Source organism: Melampsora larici-populina (assembly GCF_000204055.1).
Source record: "Melampsora larici-populina 98AG31 unplaced genomic scaffold MELLAscaffold_14, whole genome shotgun sequence".
Lineage (NCBI taxonomy): Eukaryota > Fungi > Basidiomycota > Pucciniomycetes > Pucciniales > Melampsoraceae > Melampsora > Melampsora laricis-populina.
In genome coordinates, this window is record NW_006768778.1 from 1,388,165 (window position 1) to 1,406,848 (window position 18,684).

The 18,684-nt window shown below is 43.8% G+C and overlaps 4 protein-coding genes across 4 annotated transcripts; 2 read left to right on the top strand and 2 right to left on the bottom strand.

Moving 5' to 3' along the window:
- Window positions 1-326: 326 nt before the first annotated feature.
- MELLADRAFT_43121 (uncharacterized protein) lies at window positions 327-3,586 on the bottom strand (the record flags this gene model as incomplete). The annotated part of the gene is made up of 14 exons (XM_007408988.1): window positions 327-721; window positions 808-1,037; window positions 1,150-1,186; window positions 1,266-1,349; window positions 1,416-1,517; window positions 1,600-1,963; window positions 2,059-2,131; window positions 2,221-2,322; window positions 2,407-2,529; window positions 2,615-2,658; window positions 2,727-2,794; window positions 2,859-2,953; window positions 3,028-3,144; window positions 3,287-3,586. 14 exons carry the CDS (start codon window positions 3,467-3,469, stop codon window positions 667-669), a joined length of 1,677 nt encoding a protein of 558 aa, XP_007409050.1.
- Window positions 3,587-6,609: 3,023 nt separating this feature from the next.
- On the top strand, window positions 6,610-8,379 carry MELLADRAFT_105710 (uncharacterized protein; the record flags this gene model as incomplete). Its single annotated transcript, XM_007408938.1, has 2 exons — window positions 6,610-7,601; window positions 7,683-8,379. The coding sequence occupies 2 exons, from the start codon at window positions 6,610-6,612 to the stop codon at window positions 8,377-8,379; spliced, it is 1,689 nt and encodes a 562-aa protein (XP_007409000.1).
- Window positions 8,380-10,463: 2,084 nt separating this feature from the next.
- Window positions 10,464-11,617, bottom strand: MELLADRAFT_62481 (uncharacterized protein; the record flags this gene model as incomplete). The annotated part of the gene is made up of 6 exons (XM_007408987.1): window positions 10,464-10,721; window positions 10,751-10,840; window positions 10,952-11,077; window positions 11,252-11,308; window positions 11,386-11,490; window positions 11,576-11,617. 6 exons carry the CDS (start codon window positions 11,615-11,617, stop codon window positions 10,464-10,466), a joined length of 678 nt encoding a protein of 225 aa, XP_007409049.1.
- Window positions 11,618-17,405: 5,788 nt separating this feature from the next.
- MELLADRAFT_105712 (uncharacterized protein) lies at window positions 17,406-17,977 on the top strand (the record flags this gene model as incomplete). Its single annotated transcript, XM_007408939.1, has 3 exons — window positions 17,406-17,517; window positions 17,602-17,825; window positions 17,900-17,977. 3 exons carry the CDS (start codon window positions 17,406-17,408, stop codon window positions 17,975-17,977), a joined length of 414 nt encoding a protein of 137 aa, XP_007409001.1.
- Between the last annotated feature and the right edge of the window lie 707 nt (window positions 17,978-18,684).

Consider the following 18,684-nt stretch of genomic DNA (forward strand, 5'->3'; position numbering starts at 1 on the left):
AACACTTCACAAAGATCTGGTTTTCTCTTCTAGCCAAACATAGCACTATATATCATCATTTATATCAAAGCAGTGACTAAGAAAGAAAGTGACTTCACCAGTTTTGTCCATTCATTACTTTTGATCACGTTTCAAATGTACAATTCAAGTTTATAGATCTCCAACTCACAGGACAAATTCAAAATCATTGATAACTTTGAAAAGAGATGATTGAAGGAGCTGATCAAGAAAGGATATATTCCTAGTACATACCAAGAAGTCACAGCTTCAGCCAAAGTGATGAGATGTCTATGTATGAATTGACTGTCTACTCGTCATTCATATATATATATATATGTCACTCAACTTTTATTACTAAGACATAACTTGTCTAAATCATTCTTCAATAATGTTTTTATTAAGTCTGGGATGAGGGTTAAGTACAAAATTATTAAGGATTGGTAACTTTAAAGAAAAAAAGTGTATTCTTGGGCTTTTTGCTACTGCGAATCTTGAAAAATTTATACAGTCACACATTATTAAAGTTTTTGTTTACAAGTATGAGGAGAGAAAGATATGATGAAAGCCTCATCCTTGACTCTTCTAGATTGAGAATTCCACCTTCGAAAGCTAAAGAGAGTCCAACTTTTTTTTGTAAATCAAAAACGATTAAACCGATGTTTGATGTTAGGCTTCATTTGAAATCTCATTCTCAATTGTAGTTTGAGCTTGACCTTCAGCTCTTTAAAAGTCAAAAACATTCACTTATCATTCCCATATCAAGACTCAAAGTTAGAAAAAAGAACATGCAAAAGAATCTCAACTTACCTAATTTGTTTAGCCCAAAGTTCTGAATAAATCCCTTTTTGTTTCAATAAATCTGAATGACTACCTCTTTCAGCAATCTTTCCTTTATGCATCACCAGGATTAAATCAGAATTAACAATAGTCGAAAGTCGATGTGCGATTGCAACTGTTGTACGATTCTTTCCAAGTTTTTGTAATGCTAATTGGATTTCTCGTTCGGTGGTTGTGTCAAGTGCAGATGTGGCTTCATCCTGATGAGAAGAAAAAAAACAGAATATAAGTCAATGTACTAGTTAGTCTTCTTGGCTTTCGGTATCGTCCAAAGCACAAGCCCATAAGCATCGATCAGCTTGAAAAACTTACCAAGAGGATAACTGGTGGATTCCGAATCATCACCCGGCTTTCATCATTATGAAAAGAAATTGACATGAGTTTCCTTTTCTGTTGGCGTTCATGATAGATGATTGGATTTGTCTCACGCAATGGCAACTCGCTGTTTTTCTCCTCCTGACAGTCTCACGCCTCGTTCACCTACTCGAGTTTCATAACCTTCCGGGAAAGACCTAAACCAGATTACGCACAGAACTCTAAATAACTGAGACCTGATTTCAAAAGAAGCAAAGACAAACATTATGCGCTGATGAATCTGAGCCGCTGTGGCAGCTTCGATCACGTCTTCCATGGTTGGTCCGTCTGGTTTCATTCCGATGGCACCATAACCAATGTTATATCTGGTTTGGTATCGTTAAAAGACAGGGACGCAAGTTAGTGTTGAAGCATCTCTCCATGTGGATAGCACCGGAAAGCGCAGACCTGATGGTGTCGTTGAACAGAGCGGCATCTTGTGGCACACTGCCAATCTGGTTTCGATAACTCGATAGTGTCAACTTTCGGATATCGGTACCATCGAGAAGAATGGATCCACTAGTAGGGTCGTAAAACCTGAATAGTAACCTGAGTAACGTTGATTTACCACTTCCACTTTCGCCCACTAATGCCACAGAGGAACCTGGTGGGACTGTGAAACTAATGTCCTCGAGCGCAGTAGATGCCCCGTCGTAAGAGAATCCCACGCGATCAAATACGATCTCACCCTTAGCTCCCAAAATCGTCATCGCGTCGGGAGCATCTTCAATTTCTTTCGGTTCAGCTAAAAGCTTCATCAGATTGTCCGTATCTGTTTTGTTCGGTGCAAGCAATCAAAGACTGAGTATCCAAGTGGGCTGCGCATGTTTGAAATTATAAATTGATACTTGGAAGGCGAGGACTAACCAGTCAAATTCTGTTGAATTACTCGATAAAGAGTTCCTAATTGGTTCAAGGGCGCAACTAGTTGCGCAAGATACTGTTGATGTATAGCGGTCAAGTTAAGATGATGCCATCAGATGAAGCAGATGAGGCAGCTTTAGAGCATTGCGAAGTTATCTTACGAACCGTAACAAATAAAACAAAGTCTCCGACCGTCTTCTCCCCAATGCTGACTTCAAAAGCAACAGTAAAACACCCAACCAGAAGCGCGACAGCAATGATTGCGTTCTGGGACCGGAAAATGATAGAGCATTTTTCGTACAACTTTAGCAAGCTGATGAATGCCTTACAACATGAAACAAGATGACTCACTTGGACCATATTTAGCAAATAGAGCGAAGATGTGACTAGAAATTCTGAGCGTTGATAATCAATGGTCGCCTCCAGGTAACGCGTAGTCTCAAAAGTCTTGGTATTGAACCATGCGATAGTTTCCTGTACGTATTGAGATTTGAACAAACTGATAGGTATAACGACGTTTTGTGAAACCATATCGGACGTAATCGGATTGGCGGCTTACCCAGTTCAACAGAGAGTCACCTTGGATTCCACGGGTGTATTTATCTGATCATCCAAACCTAGCCATCAGACAGAGCATGATAATCTCGCGAGCAATCTAGTGAAGTACGCACCTTTGTCTACCATTTCTCTTCGAATAGTTGTCCTCCACTGTGTGAGTATTACAGAGGCGGTCACGTATCTTTGAGATGAGGAAAATATGTCAAGATTCAAGGATCAAAAAAATGTAAGGAAGATGAGCTAACGCAATCATCACCAGCAAGATAGTGGTGGCCAAGATAACATCAAATCGAAATGCAATGATTCCAACAGCAATGACGATATCCAAGAAGATCGGGACCTAAGTGAAAACCATCTGGTAAGTGACTCTGAACATGAAGACAAATACTACAAGCTTATATCAAATGCACTGACCAGACTAAAGAGGAGTAATTGAAAGAACTGATTAATAGCGGAGCCACGATCGAGGATCCTGAGAACCTCGGCCGTTTTGCGCCGAGTGTGATATGATAGCGAAAGGTCGAGAAGATGCTGTGCAGATCGCAGAGTTATGTGAATGGGATATTCACTCGAGAGACAAAAAGTGTGCTGGTTGAACTTACCTTGAAAGATAACATGGACATCGCGCGATCTGAATACTATTCCGATGACAAATGAACGAGTAGGTGTCAACTTTATGCAAAAAGTAGTCAAACTTAATGAGACCCACCTGGGCTACCGGTATCCATAAATTTTGTTGGATCACTGAGACAATTCCACCTGAACCTTGTAAGAAACGTAGACCGATATAAAGCCCTAGGTGTAGCCAGGGCCAAGCTCCTGATGTAAGATCTTCGACTGCCTGACCAAGTGTCATGGGAACAAGTAAGTTGACACCGCGCCCTACGAGTAGGCAGAGGAGACAAAGTAGTGCCACAAGCTGAAGGGTTAAAGATTGTTTGGGCCATAGGTAAGGAAATAAGATCTTGACTCGGTGTAACATCTTGAGAACTCCCGTTGGTTTTGGAGGTTCCCGAATCTGGGCCTTTGTACTGAGCACATTTCCATTTGGCTGAGCTTCACTGGCAGTACCGAAGGTTCCATAGGCTGATTGCGTGGTTGGAGCAGTTGGGAGTGAAGCCAAGGGCATGAAATACTTATGATAAAGTAAGGGTGTGTGTAACAAGCCCAGGAGCGTGATGAACATGATTCGGAGAACAGATATTATTAGGTGAACCAAGTTGTAGGTGTTCAAGTTATGCGGCAAAGCGTTGGACTGATAACCTGGATCGATCATCGATAATTGTGAAAGTTAGACTAGAGTTTTGAAGCATGAGCAGCGATCAAAGCCGTTACTGACCTAAAGAAAAGATCTTGACCACCAAAGCGGTCAATGCAATCTCTCCAAGCCAAGCTTGGGCCACAAATAACCGAGTATAGACCTTGCCCCATCCACCTGGCTCTTTTGTGGCGCGTTCTTCCATGCCCATTCCAACGACACATGCCACAAAGGCCACAAAACAGCTGGTCACATACCAATCTAAACCATGCCAAGCCAGCACGTCTGTAGGTTCCCATACTTTCTCAAGCACGGCTCGTAGACAAATGAGAATACCGTCTGCAAGGTAGGTAACTAAAATCAAGGCATTGATGATGTAAACAAGCCCGCGACGCGGTTTTTTGACCGGGATGACCACCGGTATTATGCCGTCGACGGGAGCAGGCGGATTGGCTTGTCTTTGTGTATTGAGAAGTGGAGCATGGGCGCGATCGAAAGATTGAGCATTCGGGAGCGTCTCGTAGCCGACGTTTTGTAGTTTCCAGACGAAGTTGGTGAATGCGCGAGATCCAAAGGTCCAAGCCAATGTGAGTATGAGAAAGGCAGGTGTGAGGATCCGAAAGAGGACCAAGGCCTGGTATAGCTGAAGGTTCAGTTCTTGATCGGTATCCGTAGGAGAAGCGAGGAGGTATGCAAACTTCATGATGATATGATTGCTAGACCGATTGGTGAAGAGGCAAATGTATAAAGCTATATGTAAGCCTTGTGCTGCATCGGTTTCAAAGCTGATGTCGAATCAAATGGGCGATGAGAATGGTAATGATAATCAAAGGATGGTAGAACAAGAGGAAAGCGTAGAAGTAGAATGGAGAACGAGAAGTTAAGTATGTAGGTACATTGTGTGATATGTAGCCTGACACCTCACGTGACATCTTGCATTCATAGGTGCACCTTGACCTGGTTTGGCGGTAACTTGAGCATTTTTCTCCCAGATGGCCTTGACGGCCAAGACCTGCAAAGATCCACGAGTAAACATCTCTTCAGAGCAAGTCAAAAGCGACCATTCAGTCAATATGATTTTATCTCACAAAGATAAGTCTTTACTAGCTTTCAATCACAACAGCATGTAATAATACCGGTTTGCAGTTAAGGTGCTTGCATATCGCCTCACATCTGATTATATCTCTTGTTTTCAAGTTTATCAATTTGATTGCAGATAAAACAATCAAGATGTGGAAGGAAATTCGTCAGTTCAAGGCCACGATTAGTGATCCATCAGGTCCACTGAGTCCTCCCCATACAGAGCTTTATGTGCCTAGCCCAAGGAGGACGTGGGTAACTTTGCGCGCAAACTGGGGACAGTAATATTTGTTTGACAAAATGGATCTTGTCAATCGCCGTGAATCAAGGTGGGTCCCGATTCCCTGATAGCAGTGTCGACACCGCCTTGCTCTGGGCTGCTTACCCATCAACCCTCGCGGCTTTCACGCGCATCAGTATTGCACAATTTATCCTTCTAAACAACATCAAAGGGCTTTCTCTGGTATCCATCTCCCTCGTTGGAATATCAGTGGACTAGCCTTGAACTCTTTCACCACTTTCCTCAATGGGGCAAGCCTTTGCAATGCTGAGTGGGCCTTAAGCGCGCCCGCCTGGGTGATGAGGGCTCTGCCGCCATGACTCACATTTTGAGACCGGCAACGCGTCCCGTCACGGTCAATATTCACTTTTTAGCCATGGATCAAATGGCTACATACACCTCCACGGTCGTGCGTAAGAGTAATTCCAGCCGCTGCCGATATTATCACCTCTAAACTCATCAAGTACTGGTCCTCCTGGCTGATCAAGCGCTATGTAGCCATGAAGAGGAGTAAGCATTTTGTCTTTCGCCCTCCCCCAGAAAAGGCTTGGGTTTGCTAGTGCTGGACGAAGACCGGATGATCTTAACAGTGTTCCATAATTAGGATTGAGGAGATTGATTCATTTAATCCTTTCTACAGCACATTTTCCATGGTCTGCACATGGATGGCGCGTTGAGGGTGGGAGTTTGCTGATGGGCAAGTTGTATGCACTTCGATTCAATCGTAACGACAAAACATGCAAATTGACTCATTCCGTGCCGCGTTCGTAATGTTGCAAGTTGCATGCATACTGAGGACTTATTGCTTTGACTTTGGCTATGTTCCGCATCCGCACAGGCATCCTAGACACTGATGAACGGCGGTCCCAAGGCTCAGCCGACTCACAATCAACTTCCCGGCATGATTTTGGATACCATGGTATACTTCACCCAGTGGCTCTCTGAAACATTGGGACTCACCAAGCATCCGCAACGGACGTGGCGCGAGTGAACCCTGAGTGGATCAAGTCTTTATTGGTCATGATATACCGGTAGACAAGCATCAGAAGCGGAAGTCTTCATCACGGTAGAACATGGAATACTTCATCAAAACGACAAGCGCGGGGCAAGGGTCAGAATCATCAGCGTTACTAACTAGACCAGAGATGAGTGAATTTTTTGGACATGATTTATGCACCTCTGGTCTTGCTTCAACGAGTTAAGATAGACCCGTATAGGATTTTCTGCAGCAATCTTTCAATCCAATTTCATTTCGAGTTTATCTTCGTACCCTCTCCTTGAAGACATTCCATTTCATTTCTCTTTCAAACTTTGCTTGTTCTCATTGGTTCAGCATACCTAGGTTTAACTCATTCGTATCATCTTAGTGCAGTAAATAATGTTTTCGACAATTCCTCGCCCTGAATCAGTCAGCCAACCATCTTCAGCTGTGCTGAATCGGTTCTCAACCTTTCGAGATCCTCAACCCATCTCTTCTCCCCTCTCAATGTACAATAATTCGCCTGTCCTCACTCCCACCATTGCTTCGCCCGCTCTACCCAAAGGATTTTCTAGTCACTTAAATAGTCCACGGAATTTCAATCATCGCGACGGACGCACACATATCAAATCCAAAACTTGTCATGGGTTTAGTGAAATCTTCAAGCTTCCTTCAAGCCCATCGGACCAGTTAGCGTCCTTTGCCACCCATAATGAAAATCCTACTTTCAATGGCTCTTCAACACATCCAACCTGGACACTCAAAAGCCCAGCGGAATTTTCGCGTCGACGCTCCCACACAACCCCTTCCTCATGTCCAACCGATAGTCAAAATCATGATTCTTATCAAAGTTTTGGGCAAAACTCGCCCTATGGAAACAATCCGCAACCCTTCTCTGACATGATGTCGATTCCAGACGCTGATTTAGCCTTTACACTGGGAGAACCTTCCTCCAATCTATTTTACACCCATGAAACAAATGCGACTCAATACACAGCCAGACCAATCGAAGCAACAAGTGAGATGAGGTTTGCTCAAGTCAATGCTGGACAAGAAGGTTCGGAGATCTCTCCACCGCCTATCAAGTTGCCCACAATGGTGCCTAATTCTATGGTCAGTCAACAAAAACATAAACATGGAGGCAACGGCAACACCGGAGTTCGCAAGACTAAAACGGAAACTGTTGAGAAATCTGACGCGCCTGCTGTCAGTGTCACTCCAGGAGGTTATGCTCGTAAATATGCTTGCGTCTGGGATGGGTGTGGAAAGGCATTTACAACTAGCGGTCATCTTGCGCGTCACAATAGGATTCACACTGGGGAGAAGCGATATGAATGTTTGATGTCAGGATGTCACAGTCGTTTCAGTCGACAGGACAACATGTTACAACAGTGAGCAATATCGCAAATAGTTCAAGCATGACATCTCAAGCATGAGATGAATTTCTAACCATGCTCTATCTTTTTCCTCAGCTACCGAACTCATCTCTCCGGAAAATGTCGAAGACTTCCGTCTGTTTCCTCAACTGCTTCCAGCAATGACAGTAAGAAGACTTCTGATAAACGATCTCGCGAGAAAATGCAAAGCTCAAGTCATGAGACAGATGCAACTTCGAATCATCAACCGAAAGAATTTCCAGAGTCGGTCATCGAAAACGATTTCTCCAACATGATAGATTACCATGAAACAGTGCCGATATCAGCTCCTCCACCAATCTCTGACGAATTTCCTTTGATTTATGACGACAGTACATCATTTACCAATGCTTCATCTTACACATTCTCCCCATACCCTCCCTTTGAACTTCAAGAAGCGGAGCTCATAATGGCTGAACCAGAAGGCTTTCGTACACATGACATGAATACTTACCTATCCCAAGACCGGGGCTTTCCTCCGTCCGCATGGCCTTTTGATTATGGCGATCAATCCAACCAGCAAGTCTTCGCTTCATCACAATCCTATCGCGAGTCAGATTTGGTCCACAACCCATTTGGTAACTCGTTCACCAATCTACAGTACTCACTCCCGGATGTACCGCAAGATTTGCAAGAATTTTACGAGAGGAATCCTTACGAGGTGAACCATCAGGATATGAGTCCATTTGCTCTCACTAGGTCACTTCAATCTGAGGGAGGTCAATATTTAGCCTTTGAAGGAAACCACTCATGACTCTTTCGAAGAGTAGAACTAGGAACCTTCAGTAGGTTCAATACTTAAGTATGGTGAATTTTTTGTATAGTATATTTAGCATAAAAATGTTTTCCAATTTGTTTCTCAATATTTTGCAATTTTGTACCCTTTTTCTGGTCTTGTCAATATATCTTCTCAGTAGGGCTCCTCTTTTAATGTTTGGACGCAAATGTAATCATGTGTTCTCTTAGTGCTTCTGAATGTTTTACAAACCAACTTTCCTCGACTGAGCGTCCAAAGGCGGACTTGCCTCGAGCGACGCCAGGTAATTCTTCGGCGGTGTGTTCAAGTTCTGGCAACTGGACTGGAGTTAGATCCTGAATCCCATGAGGCCATCGTGTGCCATTGATGTTTCATGACCGCGTCATCGTGTTGTAAGTTTTGAGCTGAACCACATACAGATCCGTCTCCTTCTAGCTGTCAATTTTAAGCTACATTGATCGCGCAACTCACCTCTCACAGTTTTATGTAAATCATTTATTATATTGTAGCCTTCACAAGGAGTAAGGTACACTCTATCGTGCATTGAAGCAATATACCAATGAGCATGGTATGCACCTCTCATACAACTAGAGTGATTTGTGCGTGTCAAGCTGCCGAGTGATGGAACATCTTGAGTATCTTGAGTACACTTTCTCGACCCACATTAACATATCTCCTGGTTTATTGGTGGAGAGTCTTTGATTCTAGTAGTTCGTGAAAATGCTTGTATCAAAGCTATGAAATCATTCTTGTTAAATTAAAAAGCTTGATCAGAGGAAACAAAAGATATCGAGTTTGACAAATCATTCCTGGGTAAGAAACCATTCTTGTTAGATACTTGAATACACTTTTAACAGCATATGATGTGAGAAATGCAAGGATTGAAATGGAACAGTAAGCACAAAGTAGTGTATTCAATTATTGGTAAGTAATATTGTATTCCTTTTCCAAAGGCAATTCACAGTCTTTGTCAGAATCATACTCTTTTGAAGCAGAGCACTATCAAGGCGGATTGTGTGATCTGATCTTTTGCTTCCCTACTAAACTCGAGTTTGAAGAGAGTCTGAGAGGCAATAGTTTGCATACCTGACGTTACAACATCAACGATTATGACTGGTACAAAATTGTCCCAGGCTAACTAGCAAGTCATTCTTGATATCATGATAGGAGATCACAATATGAGAGATGAGATATCAGTGAGCTTTGGATCAGTTGTTGCTGATCGAGTTTTTTGCGCACCTAGCAATGATTTCTGTAACTTCGGTTAAGATGATTGTATAGCCTATGGCTCTGAGCTAGAACATGATTTACTACTAGTCTAATCATTGAGACATAGTTCCCAGGTAGCTATTCTTACTGGTTGCATCTACTTATCTACTTATAAAGGATACATAGATGTATATGCATGCAGTACCTCTAGAATTCACATGCAGACATCTTGGGAAACTCAGCCTGATGGGAAACCACTGCTTGGATGCCAGGATTTGGGTCTATCAGAGTTCTTGAGAGAAGGTCAAAATCTCGAATCAAACAGAAGGATGAATGAAGATGAGGTAATAGCGAAAGGCGTGTGGTGCTTGTTTACTTGTAAGAGAAAATGAAATTGATTGAGACAAGACAATAAATCGCAACTGATAGCAATAGTACATCAAATTGAGAGAAATTGACTACAAATGTCTGATTGTAATTGTTATTCTCAAATTTTTCACTCTATCAACACTTACAGGTGTTGACTATTGAGCCGACAAATCAGTGATCTCATATTCTTAGTCCAGAAAGTGTGGGAATGCTGATCACATGACATCTCATAGTGTAAACATTCCGTTTTCCAACATAATTCCACAACGGTCTCTGCCTAAAAACACATACAAAATTATGACTTTAAATAAACTGCTGAGTTTTGACGGTGTCTTTTGAGGGATTCAGTATGGTGGCCGCGGTTGTTGATTGAATCCTGATGATTGGTCTAATGATTTGGAGGTCAGACAATTTTGTCCCTGTCACAGTTTGCTCAACAACTACCAAACAGACACTAACATGGATATTGAGTAGGGCTGGAGTGAGGATAGTACCCAGATTGGTTATTCGGTGGCCCGCCTGGGGGCGGACTGCCTGTATTCTGTGGGGTAAGTCGGCGATCGATTCAAAGAGAACGTCAGTTCAAGAGAGCCGCAACTTAGGAGCTCCGAGAGAAGTTTGCTGACATAAGGCATGTCCTGCGGATAACCTACAAAGCTTGGTTGGGCATACATTGCGCCGAAGTGCGCGGGTGGATAAACTCCGTTTCCTAAAGAGATGACTGTGTTCAGTGTCTGTGAAGCATGCAACCATGAAGCGAGCTAGATAAAAGAATGTGTAACTGGCTGACCTCCCATGAGTGACGCAGGTCGATAGGGCATATAGGATGGTCCGTTGGCTGACCACTCTGCAGCTGTTCCCGCTGGTCGGGCCTGTTTGGCTACGTTGACGCGCAGTCTTCGACCCTCTGCGAACCAAATGACATCAGCTGAAGTCTTTGTGGTCCAAGCAAATGCAACGGCTCGAGATATCAGTACTAAGAGTCACTTACGCTGAATTTCTCGAGAGTGTGCGAGTGTCGGCGAAGCGAGTATGGTATGATATAAGATAGTGGCAGACCATGATTACGAGAGTAAGCACTTGTCAGTGCCAGTGTTTGTAGTATTGTATGTCGCCTCTATCGCAGTTCAAGCTTCGCTGGTCTCCTTGGAAGGATTCCCGGAGATCAACCGGATGCGTTGCAGGTGAAATGTTATTTGGTCGAGTAGGGAGCCACCGAAGGCAAGATCGCCCTACAGCACCATTGCACAAGTTGGGATAGATCGCAGAACATAATGGAAGGGTTACTCACCAACTCAGTGTCATTCATGGTGGCAATTGCATGCTCAGCTTCTTGCACAGACGAGAACTGAAAGAGGCAAGTAGCATTCAATGGTCGACCTTCAGCTGTAAGCTCTGTAGGAATTGAAGAGAGCTTGAACGCACCGTAACAAACCCGAATCCGCGACTACGACCTTCGCTTCGCATAACTACAGCGTCCTTGACCTGTCCGATAGGTGCAAAGTGGGCACCGAGGGTAGGATCATCGGTCTAGCTCATCATCGTTCAGAGACAGATGAGATTGCGTCAGATCAGGCGACAAAGAGATCAATTGTAGAGGAGTGGGATAACTAACACCCCAAGCAAGGTTTCCCACATAGACCTTGCAAGAAGACATATCTTGATAAATATAGCGACCCCGAGCGGGCGGAAAGTCAAGTCGATAAGGAGCTAGCTGATAGAGACGAGTCCGGCCGTCTAACTGTGATCAAGGTACGTCTTGTACAAATGCTCGAACAGTTGATGTATGCTGATGTTGTGTTGGGAGCGGGGTGTCGCAGACGAGCCAATAGAACGTCTGCAGCAAGAGATCGTAAGAGGAGTGAACCCCGAAGAAAATAACTGAACTCGAGCTGACCACGAAGACAAATGGTGGACGAACAGAGGAGATAAGCGGCTGTATAGAATGATAAATTCCAAACAGTGAGAAGGTATATTACAAGCGGCAAGGAAAAACTAATAAGATTCATATATAAATTTATAGACCGATTTAAACAGGTGCAAACCTGTGAGAATCGACCAAGAGCTCACGCTCTCCCCCGGAGCAGCCCGGAGCATATGTGATAATATGCGTGGCAGTGCTGAGAGAGATCTTGAAAGTACATAACACCGGAATTTAACCAACAAATGGTGTGATGTACTGCTTATTGAGAGAATGGGATAGCAAGCTTCTATGCAACTGTGTGCATGGCTGCCACAGTAGGCAAAAGTAACAAGTCAAACTATCGCCCACCCCCAAGTCTTAAATCATCACGCATCTCTTCCCCTGGAGCCTGGCCAGAGACTTTCCATGCCCATGGCTAACATTATTTTTTTGCATTTTCTGTGGCTGAACCAGGTCACATTTATGCACAATAAAAGGTTCTCCTGCGCTTCGATCAAGTCAAGGCCCGAAACAGTCGCTAGGCGAATCCCCGCTTCGATTCTGACACACCGAAACCTCCAGCTTTGAACTCGCGCGAGCCCCACTTGTTTCTTTTTTGTCATAAGTTGAGTATAGGTGACTGGAGTACTTATCTGGACTTGCGGCGGCACTTGTAACGGTTCAAGCAGCGAAGGGCCGTCAAAAAGATGCACGCAGCACCTCGTAGCAATTAAATAGGGGTTGGGTGGAAAAGCGACCAACCGGTTTGCGAACACAATTCAGTCGCAGTTCAAAAATTTCGGAATGCTTTCGAGATTGCTCTATGAAAGCCACTCAAAACTGACAAACATTTTTGTCTGTCTTTTTGTGTCGCAAAAAAATATACCGGTATGAAGTGTTTCTTCACGACTCCAAAGCTGTCGCCATTCAAAAGTCCTACAGGGCTAAGCCATTTGTGCCGCTACAAGCCACACAAACGCTCTGTTCACCTTTTACAGGTCTCTGGTCTCTTCTGTGAAAGCTGCAACAGTCTACCCGAGTACCACCTGGTGTGGATTTTGCTGAGCAATCGGTGGGGGCTGGAGGAGGAAAATCAGAGCCGAAGACTGACTTTGGGACTCTTCGGGTCCCTGGCAGAGCGGCAGACCTCGGCAGACCTGTGAAACCTTCACACAATTGATTTCGGCCATCTTCGGCTCTTTTCGACTCACTTCTCAAGGGCGCAAAACCGGTTGGTCGCTTTTTCGCCCAACCCCTAATGAGATTATGTATCAATTTGGGAGAAGGTGGAAATCCGATGCCCAGTCGACCAAGTCACAAGTGAGAAATTAAGTTTGGGACTCATTTCGGGACGTTCGTGTCTAATTTTCAAAGCACCTAATAAAAGAATTTTCAGCAGAAATCTGAAATATGTAATAGCGGTGTTACATTTTAATTCACTTTCAACGGTTGAAAGGACTTCATTGCTTGTCGAGAGTTGTCGAGTCACTTGCGCCTACCGGTGCTTGCGCCGACGCCTCACTGTTGAGGGTTGGGTCGACGATGCAACTCCGGCCGTGTTCGACGTCGAGAGTCGCAAGGATTGATTGAAAGTGTGATAAGTATATACTAAATTCAATTGGACCACCAGAAGGCCCGCCGGTGAGAAGATCACTGAAACCTATATAAACTTTTCGGTACACTTTTTAGTCTGCTTTCTCTCGCACCTTCTCTCGATGCTGCGTCTGGCTAAAATAGCGGAGCGGCAACCCTGAGGCTCTGCTCCGGCTGTGACTTCGGTTTTTCCACTTACAATCAATACTGTTAAGGTTGAGTTTAATTAATTTGACTTGGCCTATACTTTGGGGTGCAAGAGGGTGCAAATTTGTGCGCACGCAGTCTCACATTGATGGTGGAGTGTATGTGCTGGTATGCCTGTGTTTTTGGGGGTTCTTGATAAGAATCTTGATGAGCACAAGAAGGCATGAGTTCATGGGCAGGCTGATGTGGTGCATGTCATATGTACAGTCAATTTCATAAAGGTTGAAATCGAGTCGTTTTGAAAATCGAGACGTGGTCCGTGCGCCACCTGTGACAGGTGTCGGATATGCATACAAACATGCTAATCTGGACAGCATAGCCACCCAACTCTTAAAAGCCTTCTGGCACACTCGGATTAATGCCCTTTTCTCAGGTTAGAACATGCTGTTATTGTCACATATTTTTGGGTTCGAGCCCCAATGGCTTTCTTTCAACTTTACATTTTTTGACAAGTTTTTCCCTTTTTTATTTGCTCGGTGTCATGAACTGAAAAAATGAAACAAACTACGCTATTTTTGTTTGCGCGCATTTGCTGCCATCATTGATTATAGACAAAAACGGTGGCAAAAAAGGGGAGACGGCGAGTCGAACATGGGATTTACAATCAACATCGCACCAAAGTACCGTGGCTACAAACCGCTGCGACACGAGAGACTGAGAGCTGATTAGTTATCAAAGGTTTCGATGCTGTATGTTCTTCGATCTCGCAGGTAATTTTGCTACCTGTCACAGGTGGCGCACGGACCACCTCTTGATTTTCAAAACAACTCGATTTCAACCTTTATGAAATTGACTGTATATGCACTTGCTTCTGCAAGAAACTGTTACAGACAGAAACCAGCAGAAACCACTATGATGCATTCACAGGAGGGGATAAAGCTTAATTCCTGTACGGAATGAAGTCAAAGTGATATGTACAAACATTATATTTTCTCTCACTTAACAAAGCCCCTCTCGGACAAACAAATAGGTGTGGGAGGGAGTTATATGTACCTTATACATGAAATTTGGCTTGTGAGCCAGACAAGTTTGGTTGAGGGCTTCTTCAACACTCCATATCTGTGTACCCTACAGAAAAATATCCTTTGGACCAAAGAAAAGACTTGTGCCTCTCAACCTTTGCATACTGAACTTTTTCAATTTTCCCTTGGCTCCAGTAAAGCACTGAAAAACAGACTTGAAAAATTGCTCTATGTGTGATATTTCAGCCTGTCTGGTGTGAGCTTTTGGCAGGTTTGAGAATTCATATCCAGATTGCTAAGGCAAAGCTTTACAAAGCCAGAGTGGGAGTAAATGAACTACAAAAGCACTGGGATCAACCTGGCTTAGGTATTTTTCAGTTTCACTTTTGTCTCATAGTGTGGAGTTTTACTAGTCAACTCCTGCAAACACCCTATAAAGGCATGGCATAAAGCTGTCACACATTGCAAGCAGCATTAAAAATGCTTCAAATCTGACAAGCTTGAGACCAAAGACAACAAGAGTGATGGCTTTGAGGATGAGAAGGATGGCAGTGATGACAGTAAATGTGGTGACAGAAATGGCAATAATTAGGGGATACAAAGTAGTATCCGGGCATGTGCCCAGATTCTACTTTGTATCCCCTAAATGACAGTAATTGGGATGAAGCTATTGATGATGATGATGACAGCAACAACAACAACAATCAACACATCTCATCTCAACTCAACTGCCAGATCTACCTCTTGGTCATGGCCCAGTTCACATGTCTGGATTGAGATTGCAAATCTTCAATAAGTAGACCAGAGTGCAGAGCTTGATGTCCATCACACACTTCCATGGGCAGGCAACTCTGTAATACAAGTGCTTATACTTTGTGTCTTGTGTCACTTCTACTGACCAATGATCCCATTTATAGATTTTCAGGCTGCAACAACCAAAGAGATGGCAACAATGGCTCTCAGTCTTTCCAATTTTCAGAACACGACTTCCATCCATAACAACCTTTCTCATCAGATCAGCAACCTCCATGATCATGCTGCCAACTCAGCAACTGATAGCACTGATAAGGCCCCCTGGCTTGCCAAAGAGGACACGGCAGAGCTTTGGGTCAGTTCATGATTAGTGCCTGTACAAGGCATGAGGGAGGTTGTGTTGGTCCATGGACTCAGAGGACCCGGCTGTCTTAGGAACCAGACCAGGGAACTTGGGAACTCCCCTGCACCCTGGTCCAAGATCAAAATAGTAAGAAAGGGTCATGTGTCTCTCCCTGGAGACAAACAAAGGACCTGGTACAACTCCTCATAAGGAGAACCTGTGGCTTGAGATGATCTTTTCTTCCCACTGTTCAACTCCTTTTCTCTATCTCAGCCACAAGATCTCCACTTCAAGCCTTTGTTGAAGCTCTTTTCCCTCTCTATCCTCATGCGCTTTCCCTCTCTATCCTCATGCGCTTTCATTTTTGGTCCTCCCGCCCTCCCTACTTAGTGTGTGTTCTGGGCAGAACAACAGGAATTTGTGGAACAGGGTTATACACTAACCCCTCCTGTTTTTGTTCCAGGACTTTCTTCCTCTTGTGTCGGCTAAAATTCATCCTCTTCATCTCCTAGGCTATTCTTTGGCCTTAGTAAGCCAGAAAGCTGAGAGATTTGGGGGGATTTGTCCCTTAGCCCACACACACGCCACACGTGCATACATAGGAGTTATGAAATAAATACCAAGTTAATTCATGAGTTTTATTCTGAAAATTGCTCATGATTTGGAAGCAATAAATATTGCTTCCCCCCACATAAAAGCCTCCCACAAACATAGAAGGGAATGGACAACATGTGTCAGCCCCTGAGCTTTGACATGTCCAGAAGTATTACAATAATTCAAAATGATTTACAAAATTACATTTACAACTTGTGTCTGGCTTCAAAGACAACAATAAGAGATTACCCTGTGTGTCTGGTCTAATGAGGCAAAAAGAACCATAAGTAAAAACCAATTAAAAACTAGGAAATTGCACATGTGTGCCTAATCTTAAAGGCAATAAAAGACTCATAGTAAAAGATAACAGATTATGAATTTATCTTATGCCTACTTTCAAAGGCAACAAGCAACAAGCATGTGGAAAAGACAACACCTGTTTACCCAAAAGGTGCTCAAGCACTAACCGGATAACATATTCAGGCACCACCATCAGTAAATAACCCTTGATTTATTTCACATACCACAAAGAAGTTTTTCCAGAAGTAAATGTGTTAACTAATCCAAAGAAGGAAGGTCAGACATTGAAACAATAGAAAACCCACATATGAGAACACCCACACAGAGGGACAAACAAGCCCTCCTATCCTGGTCTATAGTAAACAACAATACCCTTCTTACCAAAGTATGAGTTTTGGAAATCACAAATGGATTCATGACTGGACTGGTCATTACCACAAGTCAGCCCATCCATAAAACAAGTATAAAAGGATATCATCTCCACAAACAAAGGCAAAGCTGGCTCAGCAGCGCTAGGTTAACAAGTAGCGCTGCCATAGCTCAACGGAGCAAAGTTTTGGTGGATGCCCGTTTTATGGTAGCAGGGCCCGCGTACCGCTTTCCTTTTTGGGAAGGGTGAGTACCGCGGCCCCAGTACCGCTTTCTGGGGTCCCGGGGGCCAGAAGCGGTATATCAGCCTTGCTTCTGGCTTTCAGGTGATACCCTTCCACCCATCACACACTTCCTCACCTCAGCCAAATCTTTGCTGACTCTTCATTGTTCATCACATCCAATTCAAATTGATCTTAGAATGCCTCTCCAAAGTACCTTGCAAGCCAGCTCTGGATACAAGTCTGACATCAGTGTCCCCCGCTGTTCTGGTTGCATCACAACAGCTGCTTGTAAAGCACCTGGGATGATTTGTCAGCCTTCTGACAGTTGACAATCAGTCCCAAGCTCCTTGTTCACCTTTTCTGTCCATCATCATGCATCTTCGGCATCCAAAGGGAAGGACAAACGTGTCCAATCGGAATCAATTGCAGCAAGTGAAAGTCAAACACTTGAATCCAACAACAACAAACCTGTGATCATGAGTTCAACCATACGCAAGATAGCTCCCATCTTTCAAAAGCAATCTACCACCACCTCCAGTCCAGTCAAGAACAGTGCAGGAACTCAAAGGGCAGCTTGGCCATCCCAACATAGGAATGCTGAGGCCGAGAAGAGCCTGGTAATTCTATCTCATCATCAAACTTCTAATGAGATGATCAGAAGTTGAACTAATCAAATGTTGTATTGATCTAGACTTTGGCCACCAATGCTTGCACGGTTCCGGATCTCAATCAAGACTCTGACGATGAGAACAAGCATGTACGCAAGTGAACTTGGGAGTCAGACAAGCACCAGGACAAGCAGCCTGAATATGATCCACCAGTTCTTTACTATGGAAAACTGTTTCATTGCCCCACCAATGTCAGTCAATCTTGTTTTATCATACATAAAGATCTCTATAGTTGATTATGACTGGCCTGCTTACTGTGCTACTTATCAATCTCTAGGACCCATCCGGACCTCCCCTGACACTCAAGTGTAAGCATTGTCACAAGGAAGTCCAGATCAGTGGCAGTTTGAAATCCAACCTCCAAGTTCACCGTGATGGCTCAAACCAGGCTGGTAAGAACAACTTGGGATGCCCTCGTCAAAGCCAAGCCATTGCTGCCGGAGCAAAGCTTCCCCCAACTCAAGCTGAGATTAAGGCTGGTCAAATCTGTGACACCCATGCGTCCTCAATGGACAACTTTCTTCTACCGGTTCCTGAGTTTGATAATCTAGTTTCCAATAAAATGATCAGTCTCTGGCAGGTTAGCAACAGCCTGCCATGGACGTTAATCGAGCACCAAATGCTAAGGGCTATCCTCAAATATCTTAAACCGGGTCTTCATCTTTACAAACGGAAGTGGACAGCCGGCACAGCCAAACGACTGTACATTGGCCTTTGGGACAATGTGGTTGTGAGGGTTGAGTATTCAAAAGAGTACTCAAAGCTCACTAAAGATGGCCAGGTAGGTTGGTAATTTTTGATAATTAAA